At 47.4% G+C, this 15,425-nt stretch overlaps 1 protein-coding gene across 5 annotated transcripts in view; it reads right to left on the bottom strand.

Annotated features, from left to right (window-relative positions):
• Positions 1-15,425, bottom strand: part of dgkh (diacylglycerol kinase, eta) — an 80,424-nt gene that overhangs the window by 27,894 nt on the left and 37,105 nt on the right. For all 5 annotated transcript variants that reach the window (XM_034186195.1, XM_034186194.1, XM_034186193.1 and 2 more), the window contains exons 13-19: positions 11,881-11,991; positions 11,664-11,760; positions 9,784-9,891; positions 8,124-8,237; positions 3,505-3,639; positions 2,312-2,472; positions 2,126-2,231 (exon numbers count right to left, since the gene is read on the bottom strand). In XM_034186195.1, coding sequence (XP_034042086.1) covers positions 2,126-2,231; positions 2,312-2,472; positions 3,505-3,639; positions 8,124-8,237; positions 9,784-9,891; positions 11,664-11,760; positions 11,881-11,991 — 832 coding nt within the window. The remainder of the gene's footprint in view (positions 1-2,125; positions 2,232-2,311; positions 2,473-3,504; positions 3,640-8,123; positions 8,238-9,783; positions 9,892-11,663; positions 11,761-11,880; positions 11,992-15,425) is intronic.

Genomic DNA, 15,425 nt, shown 5'->3' with positions numbered 1-15,425 from the left:
TGTGAGGCAGAGACTGCTGGAGGATGTGTCTCTACTTGAAAGGACCAAATTCACACCAGACCACATCTGCCAACTCTTGGAGATCTGTCTTAACACCACGTATTTCCTGTTTAGGGGGAATTACTACAGGCGGATTCATGGTTGTGCGATGGGGTCTCCGATATCCCCCATTGTGGCCAATCTGTACATGGAGCGATTGGAGAAGACAGCCTTGACGTCTTTCACGGGCATCTCTCCCAGTCACTGGTTCAGATATGTTGATGACACATGGGTTAAAATCAAGCAACAGGAAGTTGAGGACTTTACAGAACACATCAACTCGGTGGACGTCAATATCAAGTTCACACGTGAGGATGCCAGAAACAACCATTTAGCCTTCTTGGACTGTGATGTTACGATTGGAGAGAACAGGCAGCTCCAGACAGAGGTTTACAGAAAACCAACTCACACTGACCAATATCTGCTCTTTGGCTCAAACCACCCCCTTGAACACAAGCTTGGGCTGATCAGGACTCTTCAACACAGAGCCCTACAGGTGCCCACAACTGCAGAGGGAAGGGTTAAAGAACAACAAATTGTCCAGAAAGCACTCACAGTATGTGGGTACCCACGATTTTCCCTGGACAAAGTGCAGAAGTCCCAGAGAACAAAGAGACCAGATAGACAGGAGACGGAGCCAAGAAGAAGAGGAGTGTCTCTCCCTTATTTAGCAGGAGTAGGGGAAAAACTACAGAGGATCTTCAGACAGCACAAAATCCCAGTTTACTTTAAACAGGTTAACACCTTGAGACAGAAATTAGTTCACCCTAAGGACACGATCCCTAGTTACAAACAGAGCAATGTAGTGTATTCTATCAGATGTCAGGAAAACTGTAACGAACACTACATAGGTGAGACTAAGCAACCTTTACACAAAAGGCTATACCAGCACCACAGACAGGGTGCCAGTGGACCTCAGTCTGCAGTTCATCTCCACCTTAAAGACACTAACCACATGTTTGAGGACAAGGAAGTTAAAATATTAGCCAGAGAGAAGAAATGGTTTGAGAGAGGGGTCAAGGAGGCATTGTTTGTGAAATGTTTGAAACCCAGCCTTAACCGGGGAGGGGGTCTGAGACACGCTTTATCCCCTGTTTACAATGGGGTACTCAGGTCAAAGCAGTTTCAGTCTTTTGTTCATGGTAATGAGTCATTCACGTCATCAGCAGAGTCGTCAAGGGAGCCATCAGGAGAGGGACAGCTGCCCTGTCATTAGGAGGGTGCTAACTAGAGCACAATAGGTGCTAATCAGAGCTATTGCTTAGTCACCAGCCTATAGCAGTCTGCCTCTCGGTAGGAGGGGTCTGGTTAGGTTTAAAACTCCAGCTTTTGTGCAAGAATTTTAGCTGAGAAAGCTTCTGCGATTTGAAGCGAAACGTCCTCGTGTCAAGCAACCCAGTCCAGTCGAAGATTCAAGCTTCTCTACAATGTTGTGGTTGTTGAAGTTTCTCGGAATTCCAGTCACATACAGAATTACAAAGTTATTGCTGTTCTTCTTTCCTTCATCACTCACATTGTTGGTGTTCCTTCTGTCTCTTGTAGCTGTTTTCAGAAGGTTAATTTAGAACGTGCACCAACAGCTTTTCCTGTATATTCGTTTTGTGAATTGATTTGTAATTTGTGTCTGTATCATGGCCCAAGCAGAGGGTCACCCCCTTTGAGTCTGGTCTCCTTGAGGTTTCTTCCTCAGATGGAGTTTTTCCTTACTACTGTTGCTCTGAGGGTTAGTAAAGTTAGACCTTACTTGTGTGAAGCACCTTGAGGCAATTCTGTTGTGATTTGGCGCTATATAAATGAAAATAAATTGAAAGTGAATTGAAATTGAAAGTCCACGAATTTTAAAAGCCTCCTTTCCTTGGGCCTGGGCACTCGATGAGATGTTTCCAGCTCAATGTTGCAGGGTTCTAATAATTCCCAGCTTGTATTCCAGTGGGTGGTGGGACTCAAAGAGAAGGTCCTGGTCTCTGCCCAGGTCATCAGATATAGTGACCTCTAGAGGCCTTAACATGAATTTTCTGGGAGTTTTAAGGTTGTCAACCATTAAATGAGGAAGTGGGTTCAGGAGATCCCTGTATTGGAAACTCACCTCTGGAAACTTGGGGTGTGTTTTGTTGATGGCGTGAGACGCAGCGTTGACAGCGTGAGCCAGCTCCTGCTCCAGAAGCCCATTGGTCTGGGCAGCTTCACAGATCCTGTGATGAGACGTGATAAATGTCCACAGAGCTCATTCTGTGCCACTACACACGGCGACCAGACGACCGTGAGTGCTCACCTCGTAATCAGCTCCTCTGCTGCTCGAGCGCACAACTGCACCAGCACGGCCTCCTCCTCAGTCGCGAGGTCGACAGACTGCTGCGGGTAGAGGTGAGGCCGCAGCGGAGCCTTATCGTACTTCAGCTTGTCTTCCCACGACTTCAACGTGTTCTCAAACGCCTGCAAAATGACAAGATGTACTTCATCAAGTGTCCTTTGTCCTACTGGGGCACAAGGGGCCAAAATGGTGCAGGTTTTCACCTCAGCAGGTGATTTCACAGATGTTCAGGGCCTCATTGATGAAGCACTGCCTCAGATTCATAGTAAAGGCATGTGTGAGAAAAAAAAGTGCACAAAAGAATTGGGCAGATAAAACAGTTCGTTCACCCACTTGCAAGCAAAGCTGTGTTTATAAGTCACACATGACTGAATCTGTCAGATGTCAATCTGCCTCACGACCCGTCCTCCACACGCTCTCATCCAACCACAAACATGCAACACAAAAACACCTCGTGAACATTCAAACCTGCACATGAAGCTCAAACCATGTAACCATGTACCTACCATGTTAACAGTGCCGCCACCAGAGTCCATGGCGGTTCACTCGTGGTGCAACATGTTTATTATTAATTCTGACATCACAATCACTTAATGACATAACTTTAACAAACTATAGGAAGCTTTAACAATCTCACCACAAGAACCAGCAGAAAAGTTTCCAAATAATAGAATAAGTAGATAATTATTTGTTGTTACAGTGTTCCCAGAATCCTTTGTGCTGCTGTCTTTATTAAGATAAAATCTCTCCTCATAAATACTGAGCAGTGAAAAAGATGTGGGCCCATTTTTAATATAAAACTGCATGAAGGAAACGATATGCTTCATGCCAGAAGCAGCAGGTGGGACTTTCTCCGAATGACAGCAATAATGCAGTCACACGCACCTCAATTATATTTACATTTAATTTTGCTGTCAAGTTTGTTTTTATAAATCACAACGTATGCGTTTAAGTTTTCATGCGGATCTTTTTGTTCCAGTTTTGAGTGCGCACAAGAGTGATGAATGAGGCCCCTGAACTTGAAGGTGAGGCGATCGGGGAAAACCTGCACCGTCTCGGTCCTTTGTGGCTCACTGTTGCTTATCCAAAACCCAAATGCTGCTACAACAGCTTGACAACACTAACGAGTCTTTGTTATTCCAACCCGCTCTCACCCGGTCTCTGGTGAGCATCTGAGCCCGGTTTTTGTGCTGGATTTTGATGACTCCAGGAGGCTGAATCCAGGCCTCACCGTCCACCTGAACAGGGACGCCCTCATCACCCAGGATCGTGATCTTCACTGTGCGACACTGACACAACAACACAGACACACGTGACAAATACAAAAATAAATAAATAAAATACATTTTTAAAAATCAATAAAATCTTCTTTTTTGTTGATTGACAGACTGCAAACCAGCGTAGGTGGTAGGGGTGCATACGTCTTTCTTCTAAATCAATACAATACAAAACGCAAAACAGTGTAATAAAAAATAAAATAATCAAAATATGCAAAAAATATCTTAGCACTAATGACTGAACCTTCGTCTACTGTTGTGTGGGCCGCTGAAGAGGAGGTACTGCTGGCCCACCACCAGAAGGCGCCCTGCCTGAAGTGCGGGCTTCAGGCACGAGAGGGCGCTGCCGCCTCAGGAACAAGCCGTGGTGACAGCTGTCACCCATCATCCGTGACAGCTGTCACTAATCATCACATCTGGTATAAAAGCAGGAAGACACCTCCACCAAACTGCCGAGATATCATCTTCATCTGGAGGTAATACTCTCAGCCTTTTGTGATTTATAAATCTGTTATTGTGAGTGTTTGCAGGAGAACCGGTCGTTTTTACGGAGGCTGTGCAAGACGGCGCTCCTTTTCATCTGAGACCGCTGCAACGTGTTGAGTGAGAGGTGGAGGTGGCATTCCCACCATTGTTACTGGGTGTTCACACACCCACCCTTTGACTGTCTTTTGCTTTCTGCCAGCAGTACCAGATCCGACACGCCGGGAAGGTGGCCACCTGGGGACTCCGGGACTTGGCGGCTCCAGTATTCCTCGGGTTCAGGTGGCGGTGGAAATCGTGTGGTTCCGGTTCGTTTCCAGACGGGCGTCTCCTGTCGTCGAGCCTGCCCACACGACACCTTTATTAATTGACTGTTGCACATTCTGAATCTGCTGTGTTTGGTTGTGACATTCACAACAGTAAAGTGTTATAATTTGTCTCCTTCCATTGTCCGTTCATTTACACCCCCTGTTGTGGGTCCGTGTCACTACACCTTCCCAACAGGATATCTCGGCCGTTTGGTGGAGGTGTCTTCCTGCTTTTATACCAGATGTGATGATTAGTGACAGCTGTCACGGATGATGGGTGACAGCTGTCACCACGGCTTGTTCCTGAGGCGGCAGCGCCCTCTCGTGCCTGAAGCCCGCACTTCAGGCAGGGCGCCTTCTGGTGGTGGGCCAGCAGCACCTCCTCTTCAGCGGCCCACACAACAGGAGGCGCCCTGCCTGAAGTGCGGGCTTCAGGCACGAGAGGGCGCTGCCGCCTCAGGAACAAGCCGTGGTGACAGCTGTCACCCATCATCCGTGACAGCTGTCACTAATCATCACATCTGGTATAAAAGCAGGAAGACACCTCCACCAAACTGCCGAGATATCATCTTCATCTGGAGGTAATACTCTCAGCCTTTTGTGATTTATAAATCTGTTACTGTGAGTGTTTGCAGGAGAACCGGTCGTTTTTACGGAGGCTGTGCAAGACGGCGCTCCTTTTTATCTGAGACCGCTGCAACGTGTTGAGTGAGAGGTGGAGGTGGCATTCCCACCATTGTTACTGGGTGTTCACACACCCACCCTTTGACTGTCTTTTGCTTTCTGCCAGCAGTACCAGATCCGACACGCCGGGAAGGTGGCCACCTGGGGACTCCGGGACTTGGCGGCTCCAGTATTCCTCGGGTTCAGGTGGCGGTGGAAATCGTGTGGTTCCGGTTCGTTTCCACGCGGGGCGTGTTTTGTTTGTGGCTCAATGGAGCATCAATTGAGCGATTGCCCCGAACGGTTAAACACCAACGCCCGCCCCTGGAGACTGGGCTTAGGGTGGGCCAAAAAATTCACGTGGGCAATCGAGAGCTCCTTGCGGTGAAAGAGGCCCTTGAGGAGTGGAGACACCTGCTGGAGGGAGCGTCAGTGCCTTTCACGGTTTTCACTGACCACCGGAACCTGGAGTATATCAGGACCGCCAAGCGACTGAACCCCAGGCAAGCCCGCTGGTCACTGTTTTTCGGCCGTTTTGACTTCCGGATCACCTACCGCCCCGGGACCAAAAACCAAAGATCGGATGCCCTGTTCCGGGTGCATGAACAGGAAGTCAAGACCGAGCTGTCGGATCCACCGGAACCCATTCTCCCGGAGTCCACTATCGTGGCTGCTCTGACCTGGGACGTGGAGAAGACCGTCCGGGAGGCCCTGGCACGGAGCCCGGATCCCGGAACAGGGCCGAAGAACAGACTATACGTCCCACCAGAAGCCAGATGCCGTTCTGGACTTCTGTCACGGGTCCAAGCTCTCCTGCCACCCAGGGGTGCGTAGGACCGTGGCAGTGGTCCGGCAGCGCTTCTGGTGGGCGTCCCTGGAGACTGATGTCCGGGCTTACATCCAGGCCTGCACCACCTGCGCCAGGGGCAAGGCTGACCACCAGAAGGCACAGGGACTTCTACAGCCACTTCCTGTGCCTCACCGCCCCTGGTCCCACATCGGTCTGGATTTTGTCACGGGCCTCCCGCCGTCCCGGGGACACACCACCATACTCACGATAGTGGACCGTTTCTCCAAGGCGGCCCACTTCGTGGCCCTCCCGAAGCTCCCGTCGGCCCAGGAGACGGCAGATCTCCTCGTCCACCATGTTGTCCGGCTGCATGGGATACCAACAGACATCGTTTCGGATCGCGATCCCCAGTTCTCCTCGCAGGTGTGGAGAAGTTTCTGCCGGGAACTGGGGGCCACTGTAAGCCTCTCATCTGGGTATCACCCGCAGACTAACGGACAGGTCGAACGGGCCAACCAGGAGTTGGAGCAGGCCCTCAGGTGCACGACCTCCGCACACCCGACGGCTTGGAGTGAACATCTGGCCTGGATCGAGTACGCTCATAACAGCCAGGTGTCCTCTGCCACCGGCCTCTCCCCATTCGAGGTGTGTCTGGGGTACCAGCCCCCTTTGTTTCCTTTGGTGGAGGGAGAGGTCGGTGTGCCCTCGGTCCAGGCCCACCTGCGGAGATGCCGTCGGGTGTGGCGCACCGCCCGTTCGGCCTTGTTGAGGGCCCGGACGAGGGCTAAAGCCCATGCAGACCGTCGACGGTCCCCGGCCCCCGGTCCCCACTTACCAGCCCGGGCAGGAGGTGTGGCTTTCCACCAAGGACATTCCACTCCAGGTCGAGTCCTCCAAGTTGAAAGACCGATTCATTGGACCCTTCCCCATCCTCAAGGTCCTCAGTCCTACCGCAGTGAGGCTCCAACTCCCGGCCTCACTGCGGATCCATCCGGTCTTTCTTGTCTCCAGGATAAAACCGCATCACACCTCGCCCCTCTGTGCACCCGGTCCAGCGCCGCCTCCTGCCCGTATTATCGACGGGGAGCCGGCTTGGACAGTTCGCCGGCTCTTGGACGTCCGTCGAATGGGCCGGGGTTTCCAGTATTTGGTGGACTGGGAGGGGTATGGACCCGAAGAACGCTCCTGGGTGAAGAGGAGGTTCATCCTGGACCCGGCCCTCCTGGCCGATTTCTATCGTCGCCACCCGGACAAGCCTGGTCGGGCGCCAGGAGGCGCCCGTTGAGGGGGGGGTCCTGTTGTGTGGGCCGCTGAAGAGGAGGTACTGCTGGCCCACCACCAGAAGGCGCCCTGCCTGAAGTGCGGGCTTCAGGCACGAGAGGGCGCTGCCGCCTCAGGAACAAGCCGTGGTGACAGCTGTCACCCATCATCCGTGACAGCTGTCACTAATCATCACATCTGGTATAAAAGCAGGAAGACACCTCCACCAAACTGCCGAGATATCATCTTCATCTGGAGGTAATACTCTCAGCCTTTTGTGATTTATAAATCTGTTATTGTGAGTGTTTGCAGGAGAACCGGTCGTTTTTACGGAGGCTGTGCAAGACGGCGCTCCTTTTCATCTGAGACCGCTGCAACGTGTTGAGTGAGAGGTGGAGGTGGCATTCCCACCATTGTTACTGGGTGTTCACACACCCACCCTTTGACTGTCTTTTGCTTTCTGCCAGCAGTACCAGATCCGACACGCCGGGAAGGTGGCCACCTGGGGACTCCGGGACTTGGCGGCTCCAGTATTCCTCGGGTTCAGGTGGCGGTGGAAATCGTGTGGTTCCGGTTCGTTTCCAGACAGGCGTCTCCTATCGTCGAGCCTGCCCACACGACACCTTTATTAATTGACTGTTGCACATTCTGAATCTGCTGTGTTTGGTTGTGACATTCACAACAGTAAAGTGTTATAATTTGTCTCCTTCCATTGTCCGTTCATTTACGCCCCCTGTTGTGGGTCCGTGTCACTACACTTTCCCAACATCTACACTGCTAAACTTGTTTTTTTTTTCCAGCTAAATTAATTATTTTACCTTCTGCATTTAATGCGGACTTAATAGAACTTGCACTCTCTTCTGACACGAGGTGAACACAGTGGAAGTGTCGTGTTTGTTTCAACAGAAAGTGAAATCAGGAGAATGAGAAACAAACATGATGAACCTAAAACCAGACAGGATCTTCTGTCACGTTTAGGTGTGAGTCCTGACCTGTGCTATGCGGTGATGCTGCAGTTTGATGACTCTGGACACGGCCATCTGCATGCTGCCAAACACAGCCACCACCTCCAGGATCTTATCATCGAAGGACGGAGCGCAGAAGATCTGGAGGCCAATACACAGAACATGCAGAAGTCTGCTGGTACAGAGCTCAGCATCAATAAGGCACAACCCCATGACCACGTGGGGACTCCATCCCACACGTGTGTCAGTGGCTGGATGATGACACGCCCACCTGTCCCCTATCTGCTGTTAGGAGACCGTGGGTCTGCTGGGGTGTCACCAGTGGTGGGCACTGTGTTTTGTTTTTTGTTTTTTTTGTGCGCCAGAGAATTGCTGCGGTTTAAACAACAGAATCCATGATGACAATTGCAAATGAACATTAGGATTATGGGATATCTCAATACTTAGGGTGAATACTGCCATGAACACTACTGGCCAGTAGATGGCAGTAGAGACTGTAGAGCAAACAGGAAGCGATGCAACTCACAGTGATTCCAATTGAAAATAATGGAGAAGCAACCTGAGCTTCTTCTGACATTTTTACATAAAACAAACACAATAACAACGTCTATAAACCCAGAGAACATATTCACGAGAGTTTTAGGCACAATATATAAAGCATTTAATGCTGTTGTCTGTGTGGAGCCTGATCAGAGTGTCTCAAATGCATTTCTCCTGTCATGAATGGACTGAGATTACCCATAATGCACCTGAACACAGCATGTCCACACTAAAACCTTCAAAATTAGTGTAATACTTTAAAACTAAAACATAAAGCTGACATATCACTTTATAAAACTTCAGAAGTGCCGTTAATTTAAATAACTTGTCCGAAATTAGTTTGGTTAAAATTTTAACCATAAGTTAAAACTGTATGCCTCTGGATGACTTGGGTGATATTGCCAATGAATCAGTATGGGGTCTAGAGAAATTATCTTGTGACCAGTTCTTTTCTGACTGCAGAGGATAGAGTGGTTTCTTCAGAAACCAGCTCTCTTCTGTTTACAGAGAATACAGCTGTTTATCTACTACAAAACATTTAATAAGTAAGCGCTAAAATCTTTGATATCAGACTTAACAAAGATTTTTAACTGTTAAAGCTTTATTCACTTCACCTGCAAAAATATGTTAGCGATCTAAAAATTATCGGAAGATAATTGATCTGATGATGGTTTTCAAAGTTATCTGAAAAGCTAATCCAATAATGAAAACATTAGCTTTGATAATTAGCAGTTACTGTGGCCCACCACTGGGTGGCACAGCTCAGTCTTCATTTATATAACAGCAACATGTGGAAGTGTACAGTGACAAAAATGTCGTCTCACTTGTCCGTCCAACAAAACTGTTAGTCAGCAGCATGAAACAAAGACGGGCTGATGTTTTATTCATTTGGTTCCATAGTGGTCAATCCCACACAGAGCAGGTAGCTAGTAGCTGGGCTACCTATATGGAGACGTGGACTTGAGTCTCAGTCCAACTCCCTGTCTGTGTCAAGAAGCAGCAGGACAAAGGATAGAGGGGTAGCCGTCAGACAGGGACAGCTGCAGTGAGGACAGATGTCTTCATCCTCTACATCCTCCTGTGAGCCTCTGGTCCCAATTAGAATAACATGGTGACTTTTCAGTTGAACTAACACACACATACTCACATCGTCCTCCTTGGTGCCGCCCCAGAAGTTGGTTCCACCAGCGTAGCTGGGAATGTTTAAGACCGCAATTCCCTGGAGGCTGGGCAGTGGGATGTACTGTCCGTCACACTGCAAGACACAACAAATAAACAAATAAATAAACACAACAAACAAACACAACAAGCAAACAAACAACAAACAAACACAACAACCATCAGAGGTCAACAGCAGGAACTCAAAGACCATCAATCAAAAGCAAAAGAAGAAGAAAACAAGTTTGAATAATATTAAGATCTCGGTCAAAAATAGCTCATGCTTTGTTTTCTGACACTTTTCAAAAAGAGTAAAATAAAAGTAAAAAAACAAAAAACATAGTGACACATTGGGAGTAAGGACACAAGAAAAGAAGACAAGAAGGCGAGTTTGAGTCTTAAGGGGCCCGTCACCTTTGATCTCCTTTTAATGTTTAGCAGGGTTTAGTGATGAACATCTCCAAAGTCTCACGGTTCTGGAGGAAATGTTTTGTCTGTATCAGACCTCATAAGCTGCACGTCAGCTGTCTACTGGCTGCACAGAATGACCACTTCAAGGACACGTGGAGCATTTGGTTGCTTCATGAGAGAAGAAGAAAAACTGAAAGAAATTCAAATGAAAAATGACAAACTTTGTCAACTGCTTCAGCTTCCAGCTGGCTGGAGAGTCTGGCATTAAGGAGATGACCTCCTGAAGTTCTGTGTCGTTCCATCCTGGCTGCTACGTGCCTTTGCACTCTGCGTAGGTTGTACCTGTGTGCTGTCTCCATCCAGCCTCTTTGATCTTCTTCTTCGCAGGTTAACGGCACTGTAAGTACCACATTGTTTGGGTTCTGTATTTCGTAGGTCCAGGAGAGGTCAGCATGTCTTTTTATCTGTGTGTCTTCTGTCTGTCAACGTGATGGTGAATTTGCCGGAATGCAACTTTGATTGCCCTCTACAGCTGTGCTTGACAACCTCCTACCTCTATCTGTCCTACCTAACTATCCTACCTCTCTTTTCCCTTCTGTGTTGAGGAGCAGACAAACACCTCGTGAGGAACGCACTAACCCAAAGCATCACAGGTCAATGGAGCCACTTAGCACCTTCTTTCCAGGAGACAGAGGCTTTGCAAGCTGACACTGAATGGCTTAAAGCATTGGTGCAGGACCTCCTCCTCTGCCTCCCCAGCAAGTGGTCACTTGGATGACATTGGTGATGATGTCATGTTGAACAGGACATTGATCTCACAGTTTCAGGTCTCTGTCACAGTGTGTGGCTGTATCTTCTTCATTGTGTGCAGACACAGCACTGGACCCAGGTTCCTGTGCACTGCAGGACAGACTGAGGTACCTGCAGTGTCTTTCTGATGGTAGCTATACTGCTGTATGATGGAAGGCTGTTAGTGCTTGTTGTCGGGTGGCCCAGCATCTGCACGGTTCCAGAAAAGGGTAAAGCGTGCTGTGGCATGGGACCTGCTGCTGGTCCTGCAGGCCTTGTGCAAGTTACCCTTTCAACCCATTGCCAATGGGTTCCTTGAAAGAAATTGAGAACTGCTTTTCTTTTTTGGCAGTGGTGAATGTCAAGCGTGTGGATGAACTGCACACTCCATCAGCCCTACGTGTCTCTGCTGCAGACGGACTCTTTGGCCAAATGTCTTTTCTGCCTTACAGCTGGTGGCGTACTATCCTCCTGCATTTCATTCCCATTTAGAGGACGAGAACAACTTAGTCTGTCCAGTCCAGGAACTGCACCTGTTCACAGACCAGCTCTTTACGTGCCACAGTTGGAGAACATTTTCTAACCAGAGGGTCTCCCACTGATTGGTTGAAGCAGTCCAACAGACTTATGTTGTGACAAATGAGCATGCATCACTCTCCCTCCACTCACCTCCAACTGGACCTTCTGCTCCAGGTTCTTGTAGGTTCTCTGCAGAAGCTCCTTGGTGCCCAGGACACCGTACCACATCATGTTCTTCGTCCGACTCCTGGGTGGGAGGAGTCAAACTGATGTCAGTGCAACAGAAACAAGTGAATACTGCTGCTGGTTTATGGTGATCTCAGGAACGTTGTTGGCTTCTCAACTCCTGCTCAGACTGAAGTCTCACCTGCATTTCTCAGGATGCTCTTCTCGCTTATTGTTGAACTCCAGGGAGATCTTAGCGTCCAGGCCAATGCCAAAGTAGTTGTTCATCACACACTTCTCCATGTAGCCCTCCCTAAGAAACAGACAGACCAACAGACAAACCCTCAGCGATGACGCAGACACATCCTGACAGACAAAACCCCAAACCACAGTAAGCAGAAGGACCAAGACCAGGACTGCTCTGATGCAGATGTAAAATGAACCCTGCTTCATCACTTACTGACTCATTTGATCTGTTTGGATCATTAATAATAAATGTGTGAATTTTCACAGACTGCAGCTACGGCCATGTCTGATTAAAAGACCGGGGGATTCAGACCCAATCATTGCATTCAGACCCAATCAGTCAATTCAGAGCAAATCAATGGATTCAGACCCAATCAGTTGATTCAGACCAGAGTTTTTCCTTACCACTGTTGCTCTGGGGGTTGGTAAGGTTAGACCTTACCTGTGTGAAGCGCTTTGAGGCAACTCTGTTGTGATTTGGCGCTATATAAATGAAAATAAATTGAAAATTGAAATTGAATTCCGACCAAATCAATGGATTCAGACCCAATCAGTCAATTCAGACCCAATCAGTGGATTCAGAAAAAAATCAATGGATTCAGACCCAATCAGTCAATTCAGACCCAATCAGTGAATTCTGACGAAATTAATGGATTCAGACCCAATCAGTGGATTCAGACCCAATCAGTGGATTCAGACCCAATCAGTGAATTCCGACCAAATCAATGGATTCAGACCCAATCAGTCGATTCAGACCCAATCAGTTGATTCAGACCAGAGTTTTTCCTTACCACTGTTGCTCTGGGGGTTGGTAAGGTTAGACCTTACCTGTGTGAAGCGCTTTGAGGCAACTCTGTTGTGATTTGGCGCTATATAAATGAAAATAAATTGAAAATTGAAATTGAATTCCGACCAAATCAATGGATTCTGACCCAATCAGTCAATTCAGACCCAATCAGTGGATTCAGAAAAAAAATCAATGGATTCAGACCCAATCAGTCAATTCAGACCCAATCAGTCAATTCTGACGAAATTAATGGATTCAGACCCAATCAGTGGATTCAGACCCAATCAGTGGATTCAGACCCAATCAGTGAATTCCGACCAAATCAATGGATTCAGACCCAATCAGTCGATTCAGACCCAATCAGTGAATTCCGACCAAATCAATGGATTCCGACCAAATCAATTCAGTTTCAATTTATTTCCTTTATATAGCGCCAAATCACAACAGAGTTGCCTCAAGGCACTTCACACAGGTAAGGTCTAACCTTACCAACCCCCAGAGCAACAGTGGTAAGGAAAAACTCCCTCTGAGGAAGAAACCTCAAGCAGACCAGACTCAAAGGGGTGACCCTCTGATTGGGCCATGATACAGACACAAATTACAGAAATAATTCACAGAACAATTCACGGACGAATATACAAGAATTGCTGTTGGTGCACAGGACAGGAGGATCGCCAACACGAACACAAGTCCCATCTCTGGATGGAGCTGCACCTTAAACAGAGAAAAAACAGAATCAGGCATCAGAAAGACAAAAAATACTGTAAAATTTGTCAGCATTAATCAACAAGAAAAACAGAAGAAATACTAAGGTGATCGCCGGCTGCTAGCCCTAAGCTTCACTAAAAGACCCAGAATTTAGGTGAAGTTGAGGCCGCGGCCCACTTTAATTACTAATAACATGAATTAAAAGAGTAAAAAGCGTAAAACAAAACTGTACCAGTATGCTAGCCATATGAAAGGGAAAATAAGTGCGTCTTAAGTCTGGACTTGAAAGTCTCCACAGAATCTGACTGTTTTATTGACGCAGGGAGATCATTCCACAGAACAGGGGCACGATAAGAGAAAGCTCTGTGACCCACAGACTTCTTATTCACCTTAGGGACACAAAGTAGTCCTGCACCCTGAGAACGTAAAGCCCGGGCCGGTACGTAAGGTTTAATTAGGTCAGCTAGGTAGGGAGGTGCCAGTCCATGAATAATTTTATAGGTTAGTAGCAGAACCTTAAAATCTGATCTCATTGGGACAGGAAGCCAGTGAAGAGATGCCAAAATGGGTGTAATGTGGTCAAACTTTATGCTTCGTGTCAAAAGTCTGGCTGCAGCATTCTGAACCAATTGGAGACCTCTAATGCTAGACTGCGGTAAACCAGAAAATAGAACATTGCAGTAGTCCAATCTAGAAGAGATGAACGCATGGATCAGGGTCTCAGCATCAGCCATAGACAGGATGGGATGAATCTTCACTATATTTCGCAGGTGGAAGAAAGCAGTCCTAGTAATATTTCTAATATGGAGACCAAAGGACAACGAAGGATCAAAAATTACCCCAAGGTTCCTCACTTTGTCAGTGTGATGTATGACACACGAGCCTAGGCTGAGTGTTAACTGGTCAAATTGATGCCGATGTCTCATTGGACCAAGAACCATCATTTCAGTCTTTTCAGAGTTTAAAAGTAGGAAGTTTCTAGACATCCAACTTCTCACTGATGCAAGGAAATCTTCTAAGGATTTTATGTGAATGAGATTACCAGCAGTTATCAGCATATATAACTGAGTATCATCTGCATAGCAGTGAAAGGTAATCCCAAAATGCCACAATATGTGCCCAAGGGGTGCTATATAAAGGGAGAAAAGCAGGGGGCCTAAGACAGACCCCTGTGGAACCCCAAATTTCATGTCACTAAGGTTAGAGGTAGTGTTACTGTACAAAACACAGTGAGAACGACTGGTCAAGTATGACGTCAGCCATGCAAGGGCACTCCCAGTAATCCCAAAATGATTTTGCAGCCTATCAAGTAGAATATGATGATCCACTGTATCAAATGCAGCACTGAGATCTAACAGCAACAGAACAGTAGTGGTGTCTGAATCCATTCTAAGCAGAAGATCATTCACCACTTTAGTGGAATGATATTTTCTAAAAGCAGACTGCAGTGGCTCAAAGAGATTATTCTCAGTAAGGTGGCCCACGAGCTGCCGTGACACCACTTTTTCCAGAATTTTAGAGCAAAATGATAGATTTGATATCGGCCGATAGTTTTTCAGTACACTAGGGTCAAGATTAGGTTTCTTAAGTAATGGTTTAATCACTGCAGATTTGAAACATTTAGGAACAGATCCAGAAGTTAAAGAAAGATTAATAATTTCCAGCACAGTCGGCCCAAGAGTGGACCACAGGTCCTTAAACAGTTTTGTTGGTATAGGATCAAATAAACAGGTTGTGCTTTTTGTTGACATTACGAGTTTTGTCAGCATGCCCAGTGAGATACTGTCAAATTCTGTAAATCTAGGTATTACCTCAGTAGTGGCGCCCACCTCAACAGCAGGGTGTAGTGGCTGGGTTAAGGCATGCTGGGATATGTTTAACCTAATGCTATCTATTTTCTTCTCAAAGTAATCCAGGAAATCTTGTGCTGTAAAAGGAGAGCGAACTTCAGGTGGTTGTCCATGAATAAGTGTTGCCACTGTGTCGAACAAGAACTTTGAGTTATG

Source organism: Thalassophryne amazonica, chromosome 14 (genome assembly GCF_902500255.1).
Source record: "Thalassophryne amazonica chromosome 14, fThaAma1.1, whole genome shotgun sequence".
In the NCBI taxonomy this organism is placed as follows: domain Eukaryota; kingdom Metazoa; phylum Chordata; class Actinopteri; order Batrachoidiformes; family Batrachoididae; genus Thalassophryne; species Thalassophryne amazonica.
This window is presented reverse-complemented; position numbering and strand designations above follow the sequence as displayed.